The 14,657-nt window shown below is 42.5% G+C and overlaps 1 protein-coding gene across 2 annotated transcripts; it reads right to left on the bottom strand.

Annotated features, from left to right (window-relative positions):
* Positions 1–1,001: 1,001 nt before the first annotated feature.
* Positions 1,002–13,849, bottom strand: LOC141110567 (uncharacterized). 2 transcript variants are annotated; one of them, XR_012236302.1, is made up of 3 exons: positions 13,177–13,849; positions 7,587–10,449; positions 1,002–7,491 (listed from the first exon to the last, which is right to left on the bottom strand). XR_012236302.1 is itself a non-coding variant. In XM_073601969.1 (2 exons), exons 1-2 carry the CDS (start codon positions 13,815–13,817, stop codon positions 9,402–9,404), a joined length of 1,689 nt encoding a protein of 562 aa, XP_073458070.1. In that variant the 5' UTR covers positions 13,818–13,849; the 3' UTR covers positions 1,002–9,401. The 2 variants fall into 2 exon arrangements, 1 of the variants encoding a protein (XP_073458070.1); XM_073601969.1 differs by having other exon boundaries at positions 1,002–10,449.
* Positions 13,850–14,657: the final 808 nt, after the last annotated feature.

Raw genomic sequence — 14,657 nt, 5'->3', positions numbered from 1 at the left:
GGACAATGGACAGGGCCATGTACTGTAAAATCTTGGGTGAGAATCTCCTAACCTCAGACTGGGCATTGAAAATGGGTCGTGGATGGGTATTCCAGCACGACAATGACCCAAAACACACGGCAAAGGCAACAAAGGAGTGACTCCAGACCATTATCCCATAGAAATTATGTTGAGGGAGCTGAAGGTCCAAGTTACCAAACGTCAGCCTCGAAGCCTTAATGACTTGGAGAGGATCTGCAAAGAGGAGTGGGACAAAATCCCTCCTGAGATGTGTGCAAACCTGGTGGCCAACTACAAGAAACGTCTGACCTCTGTGATTGCCAGCAAGGATTTTGCTACCAAGTACTAAGTCATGTTTTGCGAAGGGGTCAAATACTTATTTCACTCATTAAAATGCAAATTCATAACTTTTTTGAAATGCGTTTTTTTGGATATTTTTGCTGTTATTTTGTCTCTCACTGTTAAAATAAACAAATAAACCTACCATTAAAATTATAGACTGATCAGCAGGGGATCAAATACTTTAATACTTTTTTCCACTCACTATATTATATATATATATATATATATATATATATATATATATATATATATATATATATATATATATTTTTTTTTTTTTTTTTGTATTCTTAATTATATAACCAGGCACTCAGTAGGTGGAAATATCACTGTAGCAGTAGCCACTGCTCTGCCATCCTCTGAAAAGTGAACCACTGCAAATCGCTTTTCAAAGAGTGACGCTCGTGTAAGCAAACCCTTACTGGGCCAAGGGCTAGGAAATGGGAGATACCCACACAAGCCCTGGCAGAACATGTAGATTCCGAGCAGATAGCATCCTAGCTGGGATTCGAAGTGAGGATACCAGGACTGCAAGGCAGAAATGTTAACTAATAAATCGCTGTGCTGCCCTGAGAGCAGTATAATGATATGCTTACACACCGGAATCACGCACCTACACATGCTATACACACATACAGAATGTAAACACCGCAGTCATGTCATGTTTAACAGCAACTTCTTTATTAAGCAATTTACCATGACGAGAAACATGACGAAAACCAGACAGCCATATCATCGACGTGCTTACAACAGCGCAAATCTGTTTGCTAGCAATATTCCCAGCCCCCCTACACAGACATGCTGTTGTAAAGAGACAATCTTTAATATAGAAAACACAGAGATGGGTATTGAAAGAGCTGTAATCATAGGCGTGTCACACTTGTACTGTGTAATAAAAATCTATAGGGCCCATTTACATTCTGTACTTAAAAAATGCGTGCCTTTTTAATATACTGTTTCTTGTGCCTTACTCTGTGCATTTTCACGGGCATTTCTTGATAAGGAGGTGACAAAACTTTTTGCATGCAGCTGCAATTTTTAAGGCGCAGGTAAATGCAATTTTTATATGCAGTGTCATTCATACCAATGGAAGACATTTCTCCAGTGGCTCAATCCCTCCTGGTTAGAGTTGCTGGATTTGGGCAAGGCGGCCAATTGGTGACTCTATAGCACGTAAAATTCCACCACTTGCTGTGGCTGTGACCTGAAGGAAATGAATCAGGCTATTGGAAAGGGTAAGGTGTTGGTGCCGCTTATACCGCTGTATTTAAATACCAGAGGAGGGGTCTAGAAGAGAGTTATCTTTTTTTTTGGATAGAGTAGGGAATAATTAAAAACCCTGACAAGCTTTTTTTTTTTGCTGTCTGTGTGTAGACACAAGTCAGAAGGATGCAAACTCACATGACTAAGACCTTCGTGACTTAGACAGTAGCACATCACTAGACACTCTCCTACTACTTCCACTTGCTTCTCTGCAAATGGGGCCTAGTTATGACAAAGACCTCCATGACTAAGACCAAGACCTTCATGACTTAGACCTTCATAACCAAGACACATAGCTAGATGACCAAGATCTTCACGAATGGGATGGTAGCACATAGCTAGATCCTCTCCTACTGCTTCCACTTGTTTCTCTGCAATAGGGTCATAGGTATGGCTACAAACTTCATGACTAAGATTGTAGCACTAAGCTATACCATCTCCTGCTTCTGTCCAATAAGGGCATAGTTAAGTCTTAGACCTTCATGAATAAGACTGTAGCACATACTCTCTCCAACTTCTTCTACTTGTTTCTCGCCAATAGAGACATAGTTATGATGAAGACTTTCATGACTAAGGATGTAGCACATAGCTAGACCCTCTACTACTACTTCCACTTGTTTCTTTCCCATAGGGGTATATTTATGACTAAGACACATAGCTAGATGACTAAGACCTTCACGACTGGGATGGTAGCACATAGCTAGATCCTCTCTTACTACTTTCACTTGTTTCTCTAAAATAGGGTCATAGCTATGACTACACCCTTCATGACTAAGACTGTAGCACATAGCTAGACCCTCTTCTACTACTTCCACTTGTTTCTCTCCAATGGGGGCATAGTTATGATGAAGACCTTCACAGCTAAGGCTGTAGCACATAGTTAGGCCCTCTCCTACTACTTCTTCCTGGTTCTCTGCAAATGGGGCGTAGTTATGACTAAGACCTCTATGACAAAGACCAAGACCTTCATGACCAAGACACATAGCTAGATGACGAAGATCTTCAAGACTGTGATGGTAGCACATAGCTAGATCTTCTCCTACTACTTCCACTTGTTTCTCTGCAATATGATCATAGTTATGACTACAACCTTCATGTCTAAGACTGTAGCACATAGCTAGACCCTCCCCGACTTCTTCCACTTATTTTTCTCCAATAGGGGCATAGTTATGACGAAGATCTTCATGGCCAAGGCTATAGCATATAGCTAGACCCTCTCATACTGCTTCCACTTGTTTCTCTGCAATAGGGAAGAGTTATGGCTAAAGCCTTCATTGCTAAGATGAAGATCTTCATGACTTAGACCTTCACGATTAAGACTGTGGCACATACCTAGACCCTTTCCTACTATTTCCACTTTTTTCTCTCCAATAGGGGCATAATTATGGCTAAGACTTTTATGGCTAAGATTTTCTTTACTTATTAGACCTTCATGACTAAGCCCTTATTGGAGAAAAACATGGAACCAGTAAGAGAGGATCTGGCTGCGAGCAATGTGCTACAGTCTGACTGTGTGAGTTTGTAGTTCTTGCAATAAAGCGTGTTGTGTAGCAAAGAAATAAATATATAAAAAAAGGGTATCTGGATATATGGGGAGGAATCGATCTCAGTACTGTAGGTATGCACCCATATCCAGTGGATGACCTGTAAGACCACCCAGAGCAGTAATATCTTTATGTATGTTTACAGGAAGTCAGAGGAAAGCTCTTCGAAGTGAGAGAATCTTCACTGCAAAAAGTTTCCCCCGAAGACTACACTTCACCACCTGTTCTGGTGACCACTCAAAACTCTGGATTTTCTTTCACCTTCAGTCCCGCTGACAATGATCACCAGGACAGCAGAAAGGGTGACTCTTCTCAGTGGGGGTCATGGACCAAAAAAAATAAATAAAAACGTTACTAAATTTTTCCTACTGTATCCAAAGCAAAAAATAAATAAATAAATAAATAAATAAAATGGAAAAACTGAGTAAAGTGAAGAAATGTAAACGGGGGGCCCTTGTAGAACTTCATTTAAAAATGTTTAAAGCATTACTCCAGCGAGGGATATACTTTTAAATCTAAGCCCCCCCCTTTCAATCGTTATCAAAATACAGTATATAAAATCAAAACCTCATAATAAATACTTTAAAAAGGGCCATAAAAGTCATACTCACTGGACCTCCTCTCCTTCTTTCCATCATTGAATCAAGTTTAATCCTGGTACACACCAACAGTTTTTTTTTTTTCGTTCAACCCGGAAAAAAAAACCTGACAGTTCTGGTCAGAGCCGCTGTACTAACAATCTTACATTAGTACAGTAATCCTCTTTCCCTGAGCTGTTGTGTTCTGACAGGGGGTGCCCCCCCCCCTGCCAGACAACTCCGATCAGTGTCCTCAGCCATTGGCTGAGAGCGCTGATCAGGAGTCGGTCGGCTGCTGGTTTTCCAGCATGCTCTGATAGAAGCCAGCCAAGTGACCAGCTTCTGTCCGACCGATTGACATACACACGCGCTGAATGTCAGCTGCTTTTTAATCGAAGTGGCTGATGTCTCCTGACATTCGGCCCGTGTGTACAGGGCTTAAGGGCGTGTTTACAAGAAGCGGGTTAAGTTGGGAACATTCCACTACTTAAATATGGTGGCTTTGCCCTCATCTTATAGAGCCGTTATAATGGAAGGCGGGTGCCGATGTATGTAAATGAGAATTTAAAGATGTGGGAAAAATAGTGGACAATTATTGGCCATACCAGTGAATTATTAAGGGGTTCCTCGTTTGCCTATAAAAATATACACTTTAAGGCGCCCCCTGAAAACCCTTTTCTATAGAGAAGCCTATCCTGCCTCCACCCAACAACTGTACTTTTATTTTCTCCATCAGCTCATCCCCCACAGCTATTAGCTTTTGTATAGCTTGACCCTCCCTTTTAGATTGTAAGCTCTTGGCCCCCTGATTCCTCTTGTATCGAATTGCATTGTGACTGTACTTTCTGCCCTCATGTTGTAAAGCGCTGAGCAAACTGTATAATAATAATAATAATACTACTATAGCCTATCATTGTGAATTTTCTCTATAGCTAAATTTCATTTTCCTGAACTCTGAGGACATATGATGCCACATACAGGAAAAATAAATGGCAGATGGAAGTTTGTACTCTCTTTTATTTCATGAACCAATATAGACATTCCACTTGCTAGTGGGAAACTTCCGCCGGTTTGCAAGTGATGATGGGAATTTGGGAATCCCATTGAAGGAGTATTATGGGTAGTTTCACATATAACAGTTTAAAGCAAAGTTTAATCTGCTTGTATTTTACAAGTACCTGAGGCCGGCGATCTCCCGAACAGACTCTGCTTTTCCGGTCCGGGGGATTTTAAATCCCGTGACTTTCTCTCCTCTTCTCCAGGGCTGACAGGACGGGCTACGCGGGTTCTGATTGCCCACGTGGCGGCGCCGACCAATTAGAATGCCTCCTATACGTACCTTTAGGAGTTACATTTAGGAGATTAAGTCGCAGGGGGGGGGTTCTGATCCCCCGGACCGGTAAAGCGGCTTTACGATGTGTCAGCGCGGGAGATCGCCGGCTTCAGTTACAGCGGGACCGGGTGCGGTGGGGAAGGGGTCCAGTGTAAGTTTATCTTAAAGATTTTTCTGTAAAGGTGAACTTACCCTTTAAAGAACTAAAATGTAATAAATGTAAAAGTCACAAGTCAGGGATAGAAAAGCTGGGAAGGATAGGGCTAGATGAAGCTGACAACCTCCAACAGGAAAATGAAGCGGGCTCTATCTGAGTTGCTGCAGCTTCTAATGCACATTGTGAGAAACTTGCAGTATGCAGTGAAATCAAAGTAATCAGAGGAGCCTATACAACTGTGCAAGACTGAAGGTAAGGGTGGAGATCAGCTTTAAAAAAACAAAAAACAATCAATATATCTTTTGCTTTTTATATGTAATTTTTCTTGAAAACTGCACCACTGTGCATAGCATTGTCATGCACCAGCTAGAAGCTGATATCTGGTAGATATGTGCAATTCGTTTAGTTCTGAATTTGTTAGACAAATTCGTTAATTGCGAAATTTTTGGAAATTCGAATATTTGAAATTTCATAAATTTGAAAACCCAAAAATAAGAATGAAAATCTAAAAATTCAAAAGAATGAAAATCTGAAAATTCGAAAATCTGAAATAACTAATAATAAATATTAAATTATAGGTATTGGAATTTCCTTTCAAATTTGGTTGTTAGTGAATGTAATGAGTACGAATTTATCCGAAGTTACGAATTATCTGAAATAATGTATGCCGTATCTAAACGAATGGAACATCACAATCTAATAATAATAAATAACAATTATAATAATAAAAAATAATAATAAAAACATTTTATTTATTAATTTGTTCCATTCCATTTGTTTAGATGCGGCATTCGTTATTTCCGATAATTCGTAACTTCAGATAAATTTGTATTCGTTATGTTCACAAACAGCCAAATTTGAAAGGAAATTACAATACCTATAATTTAATAGTTAGTTATTATTAGTTAGTTATTATTTCGAATTTTACAGATTTTCCTCTCTTTTTTTCAGATTTTCTAATTTCCGAATTCAGAAAAATCAGGAATTCGATAATTCACAAATTCGAAAATCTGAATTTACGGATTTCCGAATTCCAAATTTTCGAAAAAAAGCAAAAAAACTAACATTTTTTTGTCAGTGCACATGTCTAATATCTGGCTTGCAATGGGATTGTCATTTCCATATGGTGGTGGGCAGGTTGTATATATGTGAAAGTAAAGCAGTCATCTTGGTAGGTGAAACCATTTCTGTATATATATATGTCAAAACTGCATTAAGCCAATTGGCTGATGCTGCTTTTAAAAAATGATATCAGTTTTTGTATAAAAAAAATAAAAAAATTATATGGCCTTTTACATCTGCCTACCTTCTTCCTCATCCACTATTCCAGACATAGGGTACTGCAGAAATATTATTTACAGGCTTAAAAGTGCAAACATATAACCATTGTCATACATGCTCAGGTGCAAAATAAAGGTAAGCTGGGTCTCTAGGGTACCCACACATATAGATTTAGAGGTTCAACTGATTTTTTGGGTGTCCACTATTTAAGTTAGTTGTTTTCTGCTATAACGACCTGAGTTCCTTGTCCACCTTTCATCATGGGCCATCTTATTTTATTTTTATACTGAACTGACAGAACTATTTTAAAAATGAAACTTGTGCTAGAAAAGGACAACTGTAGACTAAAAGCTTGGATATTGTTAGCCAATACAGACAGGTCTTATTAGACACACAAGGCCCTGTGTACGTATACAAGCCCCACCCATTTAGGATCCCCCTAGGGACTCAATTACACTTGCTTCGACTTTAACACACATTAATGCGTCTACCGCTCAGGGTTGCCAACCGCCAGTAATTTTACTGACAGTTTGTAAAAATCAGTGATTTTTTTACAACTGCCAGTAAATATCAGGGGCTGATAATTTTACGCTGTGTTGACTTTTTAAGTGTAAATTAAGCAAATTAATTTGTTATGGGTATTGTCGGTGTTTCCATATCATGTTTATACTGTTCAAATATTCACTGTGTTAGTTTTCAATAGAAATGTCTTAGGTTGTCAGTAAAAAATGTGCTCTGCCAGTAAATTTTCCATGTTTTGCCAGTAAAAAATGCTGCAGGAGGTTGGCAACACTGCTTTTTGATGCTTTGTGAAGCTTTAATAAAGCTTGGCAAATGCCCTGTGCGTGTGTTGATTTTCTGTTTTAAAAGGGCCGAGTAGAACCCCAGCTCAGTAGTACCCCCCCCCCCCGACTCAGCAGATCCCCAGCTTATTAGTACCCCTGTTCAGCAGATCCCCAGCTTATTAGTACCCCTGTTCAGCAGATCCCCAGCCTATTAGTACCCCTGTTCAGCAGATCCCCAACCTATTAGTACCCTCATTTTGCAGATACTCAGCCTATTAGTACCCTGTTTAGCAGATCCCCAACCTATTAGTACCCTAATTTTGCAGATACTCAGCCTATTAGTACCCCCGTTCAGCGGATCCCCAGCCTATTAGTACCCCTGTTCAGCAGATCCCCAGCCTATTAGTACCGTCATTTTGCAGATCCTCAGCCTATTAGCACCCTCATTCAGTAAATTCCCTGCCCAGTAGCACCCCAACTCTGCCGATCGCCTGCTCAGTAGTAACCCCCAACTCTGCCGATCGCCCGCTCAGTAGTCACGTAGTAACCGCCAACTCTGCCGATTGCCCGCTCAGTACTAACCCCCCCAACTCTGCCGATCGCCCGCTCAGTAGTAACCCCCCCAACTCCGCCAATCGCCCGCGCAGTAGTAACCCCCAACTCTGCCGATCGCCTGCTCAGTAGTAACCCCCAACTCTGACGATCGCCCGCTCAGTAGTAACGTAGTAACCGCCAACTCTGCCGATCGCCTGCTCAGTAGTAACTCCCAACTCTGCCAATCGCCGGCTCAGTAGTAACCCCCAACTCTGCCAAATCGCCCGCTCAGTAGTAACCCCCAATTCTGCCAATTGCCCGCTCAGTAGTAACCCCCAACTCTGCCGATCGCCCGCTCAGTAATAACACCCAACTCTGCTGAACGCCTGCTCAATAGTACCCCCCCAACTCTGCTGATCGCCTGCTCAGTAGTAACCCCCCCAACTCTTCTCTCTCCAATCCCCGCTCACCTCCCACTATATTGTACTCACGCTGTTCATCATGTGTGGCATCTGCTAGTTTCTCCTACTTTGGTCCCCCAGCTCTGCTGATCCTCTGCTGCTCATCTTCTGCTATAGAGTTCCCATGCTGTACACCACATGTGTCGTCTGCTAGTTGCTCCACTCCAGTCTGGACCCCACTCACCTTCCTGCTGCTCCATGCTACACACCAGACCAGACATGAACTAAAAGTGACTGCTGATGACGTCTTTCTGATTCGCTTGTTGGTTTCCCAGTACGTCCTGGAATATCTCATATCTGCAATACCTCCAAAACAAAGTGAAGCTCATGCTGAATAAAAGCCCTTTAAAAGCTTCAGGTGCTGTAAGCCAGCTTTGTCATAGACTTCTATGGAGGCTTTAGAAGCACCAAGAAAACAACATGGGGTATAATTTTTGAAGCAAAGCAAAAGAAACACAATGCGTGAATAGGACTGTAAGCTTACCATTTTATTTAGTGACAGGGGCTTTGATTGGCATTCAGAGGGCTTTAAAAAGCGTGTCCAATGCCGCATTTTGAAGCAAGTGTAAATAAGCCCTAATAGAAATTTGAAGCCCCAGCTACTGTTAAATTGAATTTCAACATCTCCTTCATTAGGACCTACCTAGCCTACAAGATAATGCCCTTGCTCACAGCAGAGCTCCTATATTCACAGGTACATTACTACTTTTATAAAGAGGGCCTACATGAAGAGTTATCCTGTCTATAAGAGAAGATTCTTGCCCACAGAGAGAGCTTCTTTACCACCAAGGGGAATCCCTCTTGCCAAAGGGAGATATCTCCTTGCCTATAGGTGGCACGCCCTAACTTACACAAAGAGCCACTTCATCTAATAGAAATTCTACGATAGACCATTTATTTTGATACATCAACATTTGTCACGATATACTTTTAGGCTGAGAAGACAATCTGCACCCAAAAACTGCCGATTAAGATTATTTTTTTTTTAAACTACCACATAGTTCGGGGTGAAGGACAGCGCCATGCTTCCCACCTAGACAAAAATGCACCAAAGCATATATGTATAATGGTGTGCAAGTGCATTGACCTAGCAAGGTGGAGATCCAGGAGTGGTCTTGGAAGATCACACACAGGGCCAGTGACAGAAAGCAGTCCGTTCTTTGGCCACCTTCTGGTTGGTGCATCCATGAAGCAGCACCCTCTCGGCATCCTCTGCCATCCCCCAGACGGCTTCCACCAGAAGTCGGTAGGTGCGTTCGTGAGACAATTTGGTGGGGGCCTCCTCTCCTCCTCCCCAGTGTGGGATGTAGCTCCAGACCAGCTCAGATAAAGAAAGGGGCTGGGATGCCATCTGCAGCAGTTGTTCTGCACTTGGGTCTTGTGCCAGGGGGCATTGTATCTCGGTGCGCAAATCCTCAGAGCTGCATCCAGTCACTTGCGATATTAGGGTTAGCGAGTCGTCATCTAGTCCGTAGCGGGCACGGAATGATGTAAGACTGGACAAAAGTTTGCACAAAGCTTCAGGAAGCTCCCCTTGACATGACTGGGCACATATGTCCAGGCAGAGATCGTATATGCCCATCATTACTCTTCTTCGCTCTCTCCTTACTAGCTGAACAATTATGGATGGGATGGAATGCAGAAGCCTTTCTCTAACCAACTGAGGAGCTCCCTTCTCTAAAGCTACCCTTAGACCAGGAAAATCAGACCCATGGCGTTCTGACTTTTTTCCACCTTCTACCTGCCCTTTGGCCTCCTGTCTATGTTTCCTCTCTTCATCGCCACCAATCAGCATACAGTGTTTGCCAGCAGCGACCAAGGCTTCAACCAGGGTGGCACGGGAGCTGTTGTCCATCCCTGAGCCTACAATCAAGTAGACATCACAAGCTTCTGTCTGTAAGTTTTGCAAGTACTGCTCCACAGACATCGGTGGGGTACCTGGACCTGGAAGGGATCTCACAATAAGTCCTGAAAGTGGGGGTTCACAAAGGGCACAAAGAATACCATCTTTATCAGTGCCAGTTACGCCAACCACAGCAGACACCGGAGGAGGGTTGTCTATAAAGATGCTGAGGAGAGAGCAGAATTCTGAAAGTCCCTCTTGATCACACTGTACTTCGAATACTGACGCTAGTTCTTGAGTTTTAGGATCTGCCGTGTGACTAACCGGCCTGTAACCAAAAAGTAGATATCTGTGTTAGAAATTCAAATTTCCAATGCAAAAAAAAAAAAAAATAGTCCACAATGCCAGGACATGGAATATTCATTAAAACAAGTAGTACACAATCAAATATAAAAGTTATAAATATCACAAATATTTTTGCATTATGTAGTGACCCCCATTATGAGACTTGGAGGCAACAGAGTACAAATTATTATAAAATTATCAAACTTTATTATAATAGAACATGATAAAAGTGCAATGTATAAAATACAATTGCGGCTGTATGTTTGACAAACATTATAACGTAGTATAACATGGTGTTACAAGATTTCATTATAGACGGTACCCCTCATCCCTATGGCCAACCATATGCTGAAGTTGTAGCTTGTTGGTAGGAAATACCCAATGCATTTCAGAAAGATTGCTTTCCTTCCTCAGGAGTGTACAATATAGGGGGGTAGGGTCCTTTGTGTTAATAATTAAGTTACGAAATGTGCAGCCATCTCTTTAATAAAATAAATATGCTATCACGCATCTGTCCAACCCAGGGTCGCTGCTGACACCACCCTCAACCGAAGGAAGAGAGGACACACTGAGGCCACCGAATATGCGCCTCCCAGGGCAGGTTGCCCTTTGAAGGAGAAGAGAGCTATGGGAGCAGAGAACACACCACACTCCTCTATAAGGGCCATATAGGGTGACATGCAAGAGAACTGACACTGCTCCCATAGCTCAGCTTCAAAGGGCAATCCACCCTGGGAAGCGCATATTAGGTGGCCTCAGCATGTCCTCTCTTCCTCCGGTTGGGAGTGGTGGCGGCGACCCGGGGTTGCACAGATGCATGGCAGCATATTGAATTTTTGAGAGAGAGGGTTGTACATTTTGTAACTTAATTCTTAACACAAAAGGACCCTACTTCCGTATTTTGCACATCCATGAGGAAGGAAAGCGACCTTTCTGAAACGCGTTGAATCTTCCCTACCAACAAGCTACAACTTTATCATATTGTTTGGCCATAGGGATGAGGGGTACCATCTGTATTGAAATCTTGTAACACCATGTTATTTTATGTTATAATGTTTGTTTTAATATACAGTCACTATTGTATTTTTTTCCAATAGACTTTTATCATGTTCTATTAGAATCAAGTTTGATATGTTTTTTATATATTTGTACTCTGTTGCCTTCAAAAAAATATCATAATGGGGGTCACTACTCAATGCAACTGTTGAATTAAGGATAATGGCAACATTTTCTGTTTTTACCTGTCAAATATCACAAATATATGTATGTTATGTAATGTATGTTAACTTTCAAATTGCATAGAAGCTGGTCTACTGACCTATGTAAGCAGCCATTGTAGTCTAATGAGAGCTTAAGGCATAACCCCAAGCATACCTACATCTTTTACATTATTGGTACACTATAAATACAGCCCACACTATGGTTGTAGGATTTTTATTGGCCTCATTAGGCACCCCAAGGTCCAAAGCCAGCTAATGACCAAGATCTGGCAAACTGGTGACAATAGAATAGAAATTAAAAGCTATGAGCACTTCTATCCATTGTGGAAGCAGAAAAATGCCCACCAAACCAGAGGCGTAACTAGAATTTTCATGGCCCGGTGCAAAAAACCATGAAGAGCTCCCCCGGCCCCTGACCAGGGTCCTTCCCACTGAATATCGGGCCCTTTACTACCATCATGGGACCCTTTATTATGGTCCCGCAGCGGGCCACCTTCTTGCCCATCTTGGGGTCCCTCAACGGTGGCGGAATGCCAGGCGTAAGTGCGACCTTTGTAACACAGGTGTTTTTTATTTTTGTTGTTTTATTTCCTATTATTTTTTTAACACTTTATTTTATTTTTATTTATTTTTACAATTTTATTTTTTTTTTTTTACATATTTTTAGGACCCCCGTTGGGGGGCTTTGCTGAAATATCAGGGGCTTAAACAGACCCCTGATGTCCCACTTTTGAGGACAGATTCATCAGCCTCAGCTGCACAGAATGAACGAACAGGAATAGCTCTGTACAGAGCTTTCTATTCATTCATATGCTGAAGCATAGTAAACACAGTTACTATGCCTCAGTTTTGAAGGAATAAAAAAAAAAAAACAAATAAAAAAAAAACCACAGAGTCAGTGATCAGTACCGATCACTGATTTCATTAATTAAGACAAGGACGGGACCGGTAAATTATACATTTACTGGCCCCTTTCCCACTCTCCATCCTGACAGATCCCCTGCAGCAGCCGGGGGAGGGGGGAAACCCAGCAGTGCTATGGCGGGGGGGGGGGGGGGCAGGGAAGCACACAGGGGTCCAGGGCAGCAGGACAGGCATAGGGAGGTGGCAGGAGCGGCATGTAGAGGAACCAATGCCCTCCTTTTCCCTCCTAAAGCCGCTGAATGTCTATGGGATGGAGAGGAGGAGAAGCGGGCATTCAGCGGCTACATGGAAGGATTGGTTACTCTATATACCGCCGCTCTCCTATCCAGGCATACAGGGGGGGCCACATGGGCCCCTGGGTGCATGAAGCCCCCCTTTACGTACGCACCTGCACCAAACTTCTGCTACCACTTACAATTTCCTAATCACTGAGAATTGGACCTTGCTAGCACTGAGGCCTGTTGTGTCTACTCTGTCCTCCCCACATCACCCATTTCAGCTATCCCAACACACATATAAAAAAAGATTCTGCCAGTGTAATGTGCGGCTCTAAACTAATCTCTTACCTCTTCCACTGCAGCAACTCCCTCTCAATAAAATCCACCATCTCCACAAAGTCATAGTTTTGGGCTTCCAGGCAGGCCACCAGGAAGATGTGGGCTCCTTGAGGCCCACTTCCACCCAGCCTCTCTTCTGTTGTCCCCCTCAGGCCCAAAAGTGTTTGGCCTCTCCAGTAATTCTTCCCCTGCTGCCTCTTCTCTGTATGCAATATAAGGTCAACATGGGTCTGCACCACACAATAGGGTTTCCCTAAATGTTTTAGGGCTCCTAAAAGTTGCAAGTCAGCATCAGAGATGACCTCCCCGACTGTCATCACCAGGCAGTGGACATTTTCAGTTTTAACGCCTTCCAGGTACGCAGTGGGAGAATCGCCAGGGTTATACCCTGGGTAATCCAGAATAGTTACATTGGGTAGAGAAGGGTAAGTATGGCACGTGACTTCATGAGATCCTTCATTTCCTTTAAAATACGAGTCCAAGAACTTGGGACCGAAGTGCTCAGTTTGGTGGCAAAGGGATCGGACTAGTGTGGTTTTTCCTGATCCTCGTGGCCCGATAATGGCAATACCTAAACTGAGCGATTCTGGCGCAGCCAGCGAGTCCAGAGCTCCAGATAACGCCTCTGTAGCTATCTCCACTTCAGCCATGTCTACTCCTTTCTGGAAAATAAGAACAAAAAGATGCAAAGGTCCAGATAAAATATGAATATATCCATGTGAACAAGGCCTTATACTGTATATAATCAGAATACTTTATTAATCCCAAAGGCTAATTTTGTGCTGCCTGTCATTTTTAAGATCTTAAAATCTGTAGCTTTCATTAAAATTATCCCTGGAGATCCTAGCATAAGGGTCCCTTTTCAGGAACTTCCTGATAAAGGGTGACAATGCTAAGTCCTGGTCTCTCAATTAATCCTGTAGTCACTTCCAAGTAGTAAGACATGCAGAAGCCATCTAAAGTAAACTTGTATTGGAAGAAATATGTAGGCTGTCATTGCTGATCTCCTTCTGAAAAAAGCTGATTGTCTGGTTGTCGTACCGAGCAACTGATTTTGTGATTTTTTTTGTGCCAATGACCCAGAATATATATGCTGCTCAGGAGTTTTGACCTCTGTGGCTGCAGGCTTATACAAGGCCAATATTGAAGCGAGAGAGAGAGAGAGAGAGAGAGAGAGAGAGAGAGAGAGAGAGAGAGAGAGAGAGAGAGAGTCAGGCAGCTAGCATTTTCAGAAGGAGGTCAGCAATGGCAGCCTATGTATTTCTCTCAGTTAGGCCCAAGCTTTTGCCCATAGCACTCAAGATATGCATAACAAACATCTTCAGCTGCGGCATGCCTCACAGGCTCAAGCACATTCCTCCTCCCTGGTGTTAACGGAGCATGCCTTGGTTGAAGAGGTGATGTTGGCTGGGAACAGAAAGGGTATGATCTCCAGAGTATACTCAACCATGACCCCGTCAAGCTACCACGTAGAAGTAAACAAGAGTAAT

Source organism: Aquarana catesbeiana, linkage group LG10, assembly GCF_042186555.1.
Source record: "Aquarana catesbeiana isolate 2022-GZ linkage group LG10, ASM4218655v1, whole genome shotgun sequence".
Taxonomy (NCBI): Eukaryota; Metazoa; Chordata; class Amphibia; order Anura; family Ranidae; genus Aquarana; species Aquarana catesbeiana.
This window is presented reverse-complemented; position numbering and strand designations above follow the sequence as displayed.

Excerpts from the sequence above, each read along its gene's own strand:
- LOC141110567 (XM_073601969.1), bottom strand. The coding sequence starts at position 13,817 with ATGGCTGAAGTGGAGATAGCTACAGAGGCGTTATCTGGAGCTCTGGAC. Across the intron at positions 10,450-13,176 it reads GAGTTGCTGCAGTGGAAGAG|GCCGGTTAGTCACACGGCAG; the intron begins GTAAGAGATTAG and ends TTTTGGTTACAG.